The sequence below is a fragment of the Mastomys coucha genome, unplaced genomic scaffold (genome assembly GCF_008632895.1).
Source record: "Mastomys coucha isolate ucsf_1 unplaced genomic scaffold, UCSF_Mcou_1 pScaffold14, whole genome shotgun sequence".
In the NCBI taxonomy this organism is placed as follows: Eukaryota; Metazoa; Chordata; class Mammalia; order Rodentia; family Muridae; genus Mastomys; species Mastomys coucha.
Genome location: NW_022196896.1, coordinates 108897602 through 108909728, shown reverse-complemented (window position 1 = coordinate 108909728; position 12127 = coordinate 108897602). Strand labels below are relative to the sequence as shown.

Genomic DNA, 12127 nt, shown 5'->3' with positions numbered 1-12127 from the left:
AAAATATCTAAAATAAAAAAAAAAATAAAAAAAAAAAGAAGTGAAAATAAGACAAAATCTTAAGGGTAGAGTCTGGGTAGATATGTGTGATTTCAGCATTTGGAAAATAGGGACACGAACTGGGACTTGAAGCTAGGTGTGTCTTCAAAGCACATTATTCCATCTTGGTTTTGGTACATTATGAAGATTGAGAGACAAGGGGGATAAGAGGAGACAAACAATTACAGGGTGATTGGTTAAGATTCTATGGCTTCCTGACTTTCCCCACTACTTAATGTTCCTGTCTTAGAATATTCAGGCATCTGTAATAAAATACCACATGCATTTTATTATTGTTGTTATTTAGTTAGTTATTCACTTATTTATTATTACATTATGCAGAAGCGATGTTACTCACAGTCCTGGATGTTGGAAAGTCCATGGTTCAGATTAGGGTCTACTTTTTATCACATGCAAAGTGATGTGTCTGTACTGCATGGAGGATGAAAGGGGGTTATGGAGCCTCTTTAAGAAATATGCTGATCCTCTTAATAAGGATTGAGTCCAGCTCAGCCATCACCCTGAACAGCATCACATCTTAATGGAAACATATCAGGGGTTTGATTCCAACATGTGAGTTTAGAGGGATGCAAACATTCAGATGACAGAAACACTTAACCCTTAAATTCTTTATCACAGCATCATGTGGACTTCTCTATCATATGAACCGTTGTTTGCAGTTACATATTCCAATGCTCCTTTGTTTCTTGTTTTGCCTCCATAAATATGAAGGTCAGTTCTACACTACGCACAGTATGCCACCCAGAGAACAATCCATAACATGCAGGTTAAAAGCTTTGCTAATGTTTAATGTGTGGAAGAAATAAAATAAACTTTGTAGAGCAGACACTGGGAATAGAAATAGGCAAAGAGGTGTTCCAGCTGGCACAGAACTAGCAAACCAACTCTACTGGGAGAGTTAGCATCACTTCTGGGCTAGAAGTCAGATTTCCTTTAGAGTTTCAATTGGGGAAGAAGGGAGATTGTATATAGACACAAAAACACGAAGATAATGACAGCAGACCCAAGTATCATAATCACTTATTAGAAATCTGAAAAGAAGCAGGCTCCTGGGAAGGGTCAAAACTAAATCAGGAGAGAGGGCTGTGACATTCTTCCAGGTGATGATTAAATCCATGAGGCCCTGGGCTCTGCAAAGAAAATGATTGCTGGAAGTGGAAGGAACAGTATTCCTAAGAAGTACTTATGAGCACAAGAGGGAAAGTCAGTCTGAAGAGGGGGAGGGAATCCTCCTCAACTTTCCAAATATCTCTAGACAACTCAAATCCATCTACTTTGCAACACACTTATCAAGTGCAAAGGCTTTTGTTGCCTCTTGACCCAAGATAAAACTAGCCGCTTCATTCTTGGACTATTTGGCTGGGTTTGACATTCCTCAAAGCATTTCCCTTCCTTCACATTCTTGGGATGACTTTCTGAAGATGCAGTTGGTCTTTGTATGCATATTTTAGTATATTTTGCCACAGGGCCTCACCTTGACCAGACTGCCATTGCACTTCGGATCCTCCTATCTCTATCTCTCCAGTGCTGAGAATACAGTGTATGATTCTAGGTCAGGCTTCTTCATCATATTTTTCCCAGTGTCTCACTGAGTTCATTTGTGAGCTCAGTGAACATTTGCTGACTGTTGGCTGTAGAAAGTAAAGAAGGAAGATTAAAACAAGGATGACATATCACAAACAAAGGGAGAGAGCTTGTCAGATGCTGGCAAGATCAAGAAACTGCTAAGATGGAACACAGATCCTCTAAATTCCACTGCCTGCCTCTGCTAAGAGAAATCACACATCAATCAGCTGCCTATTCAGTTGGGTGATCTTGGTTTTGTAAACATCTTCCTATTTGGTCCCTGGAACAGTTTTCTCAAGTGGCATTGTTATCATCAAATGATGCAAGAACTGACCCTCAGAAGTCCATTAAATTGTCCAGTTATTGTCAATAAGTGCTTGAGATGAGGAGATGCTTGAGATGTGGAGAGAGAGTTTTCAGTCCCTCCTCCAGATATTAGAAGCTAAAGGTGAGCATCTTCTCTGATTTAAGTCACCAAAGGAGCAGGCATTGCTTAGCCATGGTAGGACTGAGTCTAATTTGTAAGAGCCAATTCTTCCCTCTCTGTCTCATACCAAGACGGAGGGCCTGCATCTTGGTACTGCCTGTTGAAATGAAAGCAGTTAGCTACACCATGGAGCAGAAGGCTTGCTTTCTTTCTTATTCACGACCCTCTTGGAATTTTCAGACAAACTGTATCATTATCGTTTTAAACTTGGGAATGTGCGGCACACAGCATGTTCATTATTAGCCCTCCATCTGAAATAGGCAAGCTTGGAACTAAAAATAGCAGATAACTAAATGAGCTGTGGAGAACCTGGTGAGCGCCTCTCTTTTCCCACTCAAAAAAAAAAAGACTCGCTCAGCAGGAAGCTATATTCATAAAGGTTCAAAAACATTAAATGTTCAAGCACATACGTTCTTTTCAAGCACTACTTCTAGTCCTTTGTTCAAACCATTTGACAAAAAACAGGTTACGATCGTGTAACCCACGAGGCTAAGTGACTTTCTGAAGCTAGGATGTTTAATTTTCTTTCCTTATTCCCTTATCAGTCTTTTTAAAAAAATATTTCCCATATTATATGTATACGTGTGTGCCTGACTATGTGTACATGTGTATGCGTGCATCATGTATGTATATGTCCCTGTAAAAGTCATAAGAGGATCTCCTAGAAATGTAGTCACAGACAGTTGTGAGCCACTCAATATGGGTGCTAGGAAATAAATCCAACACCTCTACAAGAACAGCAAGTGAGCTTAGCTTCAAAGCAACCCCTCCACCTCCCTCCTTCCTCCCCTCTTCCCCTGCCCATTTTTTCCTTGGGTTTTTTTTTCCGGTTTGTTTGTTTGGTGGAAACAGGGTTTCTCTGTGTCGCCCCAAATGTCCTGGAACTCACTCTGCAGACCAGGCTGGCCTTAAATTCAGAGATCTCCCCTGCCTCTGCCTCTGAGGGGGCACTGCTTCCTGGCTGCCCCAGACCCCTTTCAACTCCTTCTTATCGACAGGAAGTGTGAAGTATGAAAGGGAGGATTACATTATGCTTCCTACAAGGGTAGTGTTTAACTCAGGTAGCCTGATATAATGGCTTTAGTCAGGGAAACTGGGGCCAGAAGCTAAGAGGGATCAAGAGATAGCTGACAGAGAATCGGGACTGGCACACAACTTTCAACTAGGGTCCTTGCAAATTCGATCATCAATAGGAGGAGAGGACCTCGGCCCTGTGAAGGTTCTGTGCCCCAGTGTAGGGGAATGCCAGGGCCAATAAGTGGGAGAGGGTGGGATGGCAGGCATGGGGAGGGAAGAGGCAACAGGGGTTTGTTCTTGTGGTTTTTGTTTGTTTGTTTGTTTGTTTGTTTTTTGGATGGGAAACTGGGAAAGGAGAAATTTATATGTAAATAAGAAAATATCTATTAAAAAAAAAAAAGAATAGATGACCCAACTGTGAGATGCATAACACGATCTCACAAAGATTATGGCTTAAGTTGAGGCCCTGAGAGGCTGGCTTTAATGCCACTTTTGTGCCCAGCAAACCATGGAACCCTGTGGTTAAGGGCAGAGAAAATAATAACTTTTTTTTTTTTTTTTTTTTTTTTTTTTTTTTTTGGTTTTTCGAGACAGGGTTTCTCTCTGTAACCCCGGCTGTCCTGGTACTCACTATGTAGACCAGGCTGGCCTCGAACTCGGAAATCCGCCTGCCTCCGCCTCCCAAGTGCTAGGATTAAAGGCGTGCGCCACCACCGCCCGGCAAATAATAACTTTTAAAGATGGCCACTGTTGGTCAGGTACTTCAATATGCAGGAACTGTCACACCGCATGTACATATGTTAGCTTCACATTGTAACCCACACGTCTAGAATTCCCAATGAAGTGCCATTTTGTTAATTATTAATGTTAATGTAAGTCATTCTAATCAGGATAGATAAACAGCTCAGTGATTTAAAAAAACCAACTTGGCCCACGATCATGAGGACTGAAGTTCATGTCCTCAGCACCTGTGCAATGGTAGGGGTGTGGCAAACAGCAGCAAATTTAGCTTCAGAAGACAGAGCCAGAGCATCCCACCAGAAGAGCTGGCCACTGAGAGTAGAAATGTTGGTCGTCTCTGGGTGTCTCAGTCAGGGTTCCTATGCCTGCACAAAACATCATGACCAAGAAGCAAGTTGGGGAGAAAAGGATTTATTCAGCTTACACTTCCACACTGCTGTTCATCACCAAAGGAAGTCAGGACAGGAGCGCACACAGGGTAGGAACTTGGAGGCAGGAGTGGATGCAGAAGACATGGAGGAATGCTGCTTACTGGCTTGTTTCCCCTGGCTTGCTCAGCTTGCTTTCTTATAGAACCCGGGACTACCAGCACAGGGATGGCACCTCCTACAATATGCCCTCCCACCCTTGATCACTAATTGAGAAAAATGCCTTACAGCTGGACCTCAGGCAGGATTTCCTCAAGGGGGAGGTTCCTTTCTCTTTGATAACTCCAGCTTCTGTCAAGTTGACACACAAAATCAGCCAGTATACCGGGTTTGATTGAGAAAACCTTTCTGCCTCAATGAAGAGTGGAAAAGCAACTAAGAATGACCACTGACATCAATCTTAGGCCCCATGTGCATAGCAACCATGTACATTGTTTTACACATAGGCATGCCAACACACATGAAAAAAAAATGTACCTGGAAAAACAGACATGAAATAGGAAGGGAGGAAGGGAGGAAGGAAGGAAGGAAGGAATAAAGGAAGGAAGGAAGAAAGGAAGGAAGGAAGGGAAGAAGTGCTAATTACTAAGCACAAGGAACAGGCTGGATAGCTGCACATCAGACATCCCATTCCTCAGCTGTAGGGATTTCTACATGGTAGGTGACAAATGGCAAGCTGTCTTATAGCACTTCCCATATACCACTGGGAAAATGTTCCCACTTGGCACACCCAGAAAGGGCCAAGTGAACTGTCAATCAACTCTTCTCCACTCCTCAGACTGACACAGGAGAAAGATCAATTAACTACTGATGTGACTTTTGAGACAATTTGTTGTGACCACAATATTGCAGACCTTTTGTCAGTTAGAATGTAGACAAGCAGGGTCTGGAAGCCAGATTTCTGAAGAGTAATCTCTGAAATGATGAAGAGCTGATTCTGGTTAGACTGGTTATTGAGCTGCACTGTAAAGCAGGATTAGCCAGTGTGTTCATCTGGTGTCTTTGGTTTAAGCTCTGATGTCCCCAGGATGCAGAATTAATGAGTTTTTTGTTTCATTGATGGAGTTCCAAATCCTGAAGATCAAAGAAAGGCCAAGGACAAGCACAAGGGACGAGTGGTCTAATGATAACTTAAATAGGCTTCAAACTATGATGTCTATGAGAAATTACAATCTCATATTATCACTGAGTGGATTAATTCAAGTATATCATCCATACCACAAAAGTTTCTCTGTCTTAAGGGAAAGCGGGACTCAGGAATCTTAAGGAGGAAAACCTGGCCTTAAAAGAAAGAACATAAAATGCATTTTTTTACTTTAAAAAATTAGACAACAAAAGAAGTTTCAGAAACACTGGAGATAAGGCCATTTGGGAGGCACAGAAGACAGCAATGCTCAGGGAACTGACAAACAGATCCTTGGTGCCCTCACAACTAAATCCAAGGTCCAGGTAACCACGAGGAGCAGGACCCCAAACCCACAAACCTTCTGAGCCTCAAGGCCTGTTTCACCAAAACTGTAATGTCTGTGAAGACCTTTGTCTACGAAATAGTAGCATTGTAACAGTTTTAAGTGACTTTTAATAGCCCAGCTCTCAGAATTTTCTAACTCTGCAGACAATACTGGCTGTAACTATCAATACTACAAAATGCACAGTGAAAATTATACCTCAGACCAGAATACTTCAGAAAGAAAGTTTGCCTTCACATATCTGAAGTTATTTCACTTTACTGATTTTTTTTTTTGGAAAAGTCTTCCAAATGTTTATCATTGTTTATAGTACCTTTGAAGTCATAACCAAACTATGTTCTGAGGAAATAACCTACTTATTGGATGCTGCACACATAGCTCCTCCCTGTTCCCACCAGAGCTCCTCAGTAGAACCCCCCTTTTTTGCTTCCACCACCCCAGTGTACATCCCCACTTGCCACCACGGCTCCTCAGTGAACCCCCTCTAAGTTTCCATCACACAATTATTTGATCCCCATTCATGGGTGCAGAACATGAGAATCATAGCTCACATCATTTGGCACAACTTTGTCCTGAGCTCACATTCCAAACAAGATTTGCAAACTTTCTTCTACATGGAAATAAACATGAATGACAGCTTTATGCAAGGGGGTGGCTTTAGAGGCTTAGAAGTCTTTAAATGAAGTTAATTAAGGTTCTTGACTGTTTTAAATTAGAATATATATTTAATTATTATTATCAACTCAAAATTCTTTTGGCATCTACAATAACTTAGATTTCTTTTTATTTTGTCTACTTATCATTTTTGTTTGTGTGTGTGTGTGTGTGTGTGTGTGTGTGTGTGTGTGTGTATGGCAGGTAAGCACACGTGTGTACAAGTCCCCATGTACACATACATGGCGGTCAAGATAACTCCAAGTATTATTCTCAGGTGCCTCCTGCCATTCCTTGAGATAGCCTAGCTTTTATGTGGGTTCTAAGGAGGAAACTCAGGTGTTCTTGATTTTATTGCAAGCACTTTACTAACAGATCTATTTTCCAGCATCTGCTTCCTTATGTTTAGCATTACTACTTTAAAAATGTTAAACACTCGCTAACATATTCATTAGTGAAATACATATAATTTTGAAAACAATAAGACTTTTGGGTGAGAAGAATTTCAATTTATTTTAAATGTTTGTAAATCTCTTCAACTGCTTTTTTTTTCTTATTTTTTTCTTTTTATTTCTTCTTCTTTCTCACAATACATCCCAAGGAGAGTTTCCACTCTCTCCACACCTCCTTAAGAGACAACAGCTTTCTTGCTTTCTCTTGGACACTTCTGTATTCAGGCCTCTGGGCCACTATAGGTCACACTGTCTCTAGAAATGTAACCGAATACTCAGAGATAGTGGACGTTAAAACAGCAATGCTATGTTAGCCTTACTAAGAAGTATCTATTTACTTAAAATGTGTTTTTAAATGTTAAAACATTCAGGTAAATTGAAATTAAGTATCTCTTCTCATCATAATGCAATAAAACTTAAATCAATTAAAAAAATAAAGTACTAAAGTTATGGACATCAGAAAAATGAAGAAGAAGAAGAAGAAGAAGAAGAAGAAGAAGAAGAAGAAGAAGAAGAAGAAGAAGAAGAAGAAGAAGAAAAAGAAGAAGAAGAAGGAGGAGGAGGAGGAGGAAGAGGAGGGGAAGAAGAAGTAGAAGAAGAAGAAGAAGAAGAAGAAGAAGAAGAAGAAGAAGAAGAAGAAGAAGAAGAAGAAGAAGAAGAAGAAGAAGAAGAAGAAGAAGAAGAAGAATCTCCCTGTAAGAGGAGTGAGGAGTGAGGAGGACCACTGCCTGGTCTAATCTTCAGAAACAGCACCAGGTTCACCATTCAACCATCTTCTCATGTACAAATGATCTCTTTATGTTATTCCAAAAGAAAGATGGCAGTCTGTCATCCTTAGGCAACAATAAATATTTAATAGGAAGATAGGCACAAGTGATATCACACATCTGAGGGGGAAAATGCTATAAAAAAAAGAGTTTCAGAATTATATGTGTTAACTCTACTCTAAAACAAAACTAATACATTTCTGTTTTTATAAGGTAAAAGAGACAGTATTTTTGTTGTAATTGAGTTAGAATTCTATCTTAGAAGCCATTAGCTGAATTGGTTAAATCGATTACATAGCTTAAGGGAAGGCTGTAATCATAAATTAACAGACATTCACCTTAAAAGAGAATCGTGATGAACATTGGGAATCTTAAATAAGAAATGAATGTGTATACTGTTTAGATAAGCCATATTTAAAATGGAACCATCTGGTTACTTAAGAAATTGTATCTTCAAAATACTTAGCTCTGAAAAAAAAAATGTTTCTTGTCTTTGCATTGAAACCCAACACCAAAATCAGCATTTATAAACCATGTCTGACTTTGTTGATATGGGTGTTTAATTTCTTTTTATTTTGATGTACTTTTGTGAAATGGGAAAATGCTTTTACTAGTGGAACCATATTATTCCTAACATTTTTTTAATAGCCTGGTACCTTAGCTGTTCTAGAAGAATTGCACCCAATTTCATACCTGTGTTAGTGCAATGAAAGGAATAAAAAGTAGGCAGTGCAGCAAAAAATGAGAACATGGAGTTTTTAAATAAAAAGTATTCAGATTTGCGAGATAACGTTAACTAAAAATGAAACTTCTGTGCCCACTGACGGCTGAGCATTACCTGAAAACAATCACTCAGTTTGGAAATTATGCAAGAGTCAAGCACACACGGGTGTTAGAGTTGAAGCACTATAAGGAGCATCGATAACATGAGCCAGCAGGGTCATGGCAGCATGTTTTGTACACTCGAATGCTTCTGTAATCCAGCAGGTTTTGCCCTCCTCTTTTCCTCACCCAGCTGCCCAGAGGAAAGCCAGGAAGAAAACACCTACAGGTCTCTCGGTGGAAAGCCGCTTGTTCCGATATAAACCCTTGCTGGGCAAGCCTGAAAGGCTTTTCCTGTGTTCCCCCAGGTTCTTCGAAGTAACAGCTTGCTGGAGTCCACAGACTACTGGCTGCAGAACCAGAGGACACCTTGCCAGATTGGGTTTGTGGAAGACGAGTCTGAAAACTGTGCTTCTGTAAGTGTGTGGACCTCTGAGGGGTGGGACTTGGGGGGAGGGGGTACTGTCTGGTAGTGCAGCAAACTGGGACAATCTATAATAACTTCTTAAATACAAGGTTAGGAAAGTATCCTTTCGAAAACACGTTCTCATGCGACAGACAGCACAGTAACAGACAGCTAGTGCTCTTATATCGATGCTTCATTTAAAGACACGAACTAATGTAATCATTTCCATGAGAAGGGAGAAAAGAACTGCGTTCTTAAAAAAAATGACCCAGGCTTATATTCAGAAATAGAATTGTACCGGAAGAAAAAAATCTAAGATCTCAACAGCTCTCTTGGATTCTTTCCAATATGTTTTATAACTCCTATTGGAAGGTGTTTTCTGATCTGAAAATTGGGTAAGAATTTTCTGGCATTCTTATGACTTAAAACCCTCCTCAACCATTAGAAATAAAAACGGCATGAATTGTAATGTACTGAGCCGTACTGTACTACATGTAAAGTTTCTGAAAGGCAAGAATTATTTTCTAGAGATAAACTATATAATTCTTAGAGCTTAGACTATGAATGCCTGTTGTGTGCAGTGGTGCTTCCCCTATGGGCTATACGCTGCCTTGTGATTGAAATCACCAAGCTCTTATGGGGTCATGAGGACAGAGACTAAGCAGAATTTGCAAGGTGGGCAGAAGTGTAATGTGTAATGTATTTCTCCTGACTAAATTGAGAGCACCACCTTTGAGCTATTCGTGGAGGTAAGTTCTATGCCGGCGTATCTGTTTCAAAAGAAAAGAAAAGAAAAAGGATGAATGGAAAGGATGATTGCTGGTATGTACAAAGCAAAGCAGATCTGCCAAGCTGGAAGCATTTCACATGGTGGGATCGCATCGCAGGAGTGGCAGAAGCCACTCCAACACCCATATGTTACTCTTTGTTCCAGAAAGGGAAGCAGATACAAGACCCAGCCCATATCAAGTAGCTATTTGCAGATATGTCCCTGCTAGGAAAGGGAAAACTAGTTTTCTTCAATGGAGGAAATCAACTGTACACCTAGGTAGGCATTTGACCAGGAGTAGTTGGCCTACACAAAATGGACTCCATTTTTGGTTGGGAGGGGGTACTTTTTGGTTTCTTTTGCCTCATTCGTTTTACGTTTATTTTAATTTGCATTTTGTCTCTGTGTGTAAGAGAGAGAGACAGAGACAGCAAGGGTGGGGAGAAGAACATGAAGGCGGGAGGTGGAGAGTTAGGATCTGGGAGGAATCAGAGAGAAGAAAATGATAAAAAAATAATTTAAAACAGTTTTAAAAGAATTACTGTCTTTTGGGTCAATAACTTCAGCTTTCATCTTTTAGTATCTGTATGGTGGGTGTGGGTGTGGTATGTATGTGTTTGTATGTCTTTGTATTGTGTGTGTATGGTGTCTGTGTGTTTGTTGTTATATTGTGAGGTATATGTGTGTGGTATGTATTGTGGTGTATATATGTATCTTTGTGTCTCTGTGAGTTGTGTGTGTGTGTTATGTATGTGCATGGGATGTGTAGTGTGTATCTCTCTATATATGTCTCTGTGTGTGGTATGTATGTGTACCTGTATGTGTAAGGAAAGTATGTGTGCACACATGCATGTGTGTGTGTGTGTGTGTGTGTGTGTGTGTGTGTGTGTGTGTGTGTGGTACAGATCTATGCATGTGCAAGTAGAAGCCAGAGACCAACATCACACTACTCACACCTTCCACTCTTCCTTTTCCTCGTTTATCTTTTGAGAAAGGGCCTCACTGATCCTAAAGCTCACTGGTTGGCTAGACTGGCTGACCAGTGAGTTCCTGAGAGTCCACCTGTCTCATCCTCCTCTAACCTGCCATTTCTCTCCGTTGGTGGGGTACAGACATGCACAACCTCTCCCACTTTTACATTAGTGTCAGGGGCCCAAGTCCAGCTCTTCATGATTGCAGAGCAGGCACATTACTGACTGAGCCATCTCCCTAGCCCCAAACATTCAGTATTTTTTATATCTTATCCAGAATTTTAGTTGCCAGTCTAATTTTTTTCTTTTTTTTTCTTTTTTTGAAAAATAAGGATTAAGTGACAAGTTATTTTATCGTATTGCTTTTTTTTTTCTTTTTTCTTTTTTTTACAAATTCAATCCTGGAGGTAGAAAATCCACACACTTGTGATGTGGACATCCAATCATTCCACTTCAGATAGCATAGGATAACATATCAGTAACCATGCTTTTACCAAATCACCATGCCAGTAAGTCCCGTCACTATTGGAGTGTGTGTGAACAATGGACCACAATAATTAATGATTGAAGGGCAGAGGTACTCTCTACACTCTCTATTTGGGATAGAATCACGGGTCTACAGTTTGAATCACTAACTTTTATAACCAGAGCACCTTCCTGCGTACAGACTAACGTGTCTATCCACCATCAGTTTGGGCTGAGAAAACAACTTCCTTTCTTCTTTGTTCCTCTCTGGTGTTGGAAATTAGAAACCCCAGTTGAGGTTTACCTGATAGTTCCTACTGTTGTTGCTCTTTCTGATCTTTCTAAATGGGGGCAGGGGGAAAACAAACAAGTACAAGACATGTTAGAATATGAGCGCCTGAGACTTCTCAAGCACTTGTAATGATTTAAGCTAATATAAGAAGTATTCATGGCTATGAACCAAAAATAAACTTTAGGATCCTTATAAACAACTAGCCTCTTTGGCGAATGTATCATATAGACACTTTCCAAATTCATTCTATTAACACTTGAGGTTCTAAGGTAGGGAAAAGATTGTAAGAGATGGGTATGGTGACTGAAGAAAACTGACCCTCATAGGCCCATAAGAAGTGGCACTATTAGGAGGTATGACTTTATTGGAGGAGGGGTGGCTTTTGTTGAAAGAGGTGTATCACTGAGGGTGGGCTTTGAGGTCTCAGAAGTTCAAAGCCAAACCCAGTGGCTCACAATCTTCCATTCACGCTGCCTGCCAATGAGGATGTAAAACTCTCAGCTCCTTCTCCAGCACCATCTTGGTCTCTATACCACCATGCCTCCTGTCATGATGATAATGGACTGAAACTGTAAGCCGGCACCAATTAAATGCCGCCCTTTATAAGAATTGCCATGATCATGAAATCTCTTCACAGCAATGGATACCCTAACTAAGACACTGGGGTTCCATATTTCTAAAAGATCCTCATAGCTACAAGTCAACTATGGCAAACTATAGTCATATTGGGCCAAGAGAAGGACATCCTGACAAAACAACCA

General features: G+C 40.4%; 1 protein-coding gene across 7 annotated transcripts in view; it reads left to right on the top strand.

Moving 5' to 3' along the window:
* Sphkap (SPHK1 interactor, AKAP domain containing) overlaps window positions 1–12127 on the top strand; it is a 134089-nt gene that overhangs the window by 52031 nt on the left and 69931 nt on the right. For all 7 annotated transcript variants that reach the window (XM_031368190.1, XM_031368191.1, XM_031368192.1 and 4 more), the window contains one exon: window positions 8772–8879. In XM_031368190.1, the coding sequence (XP_031224050.1) occupies window positions 8772–8879 (108 nt within the window). The remainder of the gene's footprint in view (window positions 1–8771; window positions 8880–12127) is intronic.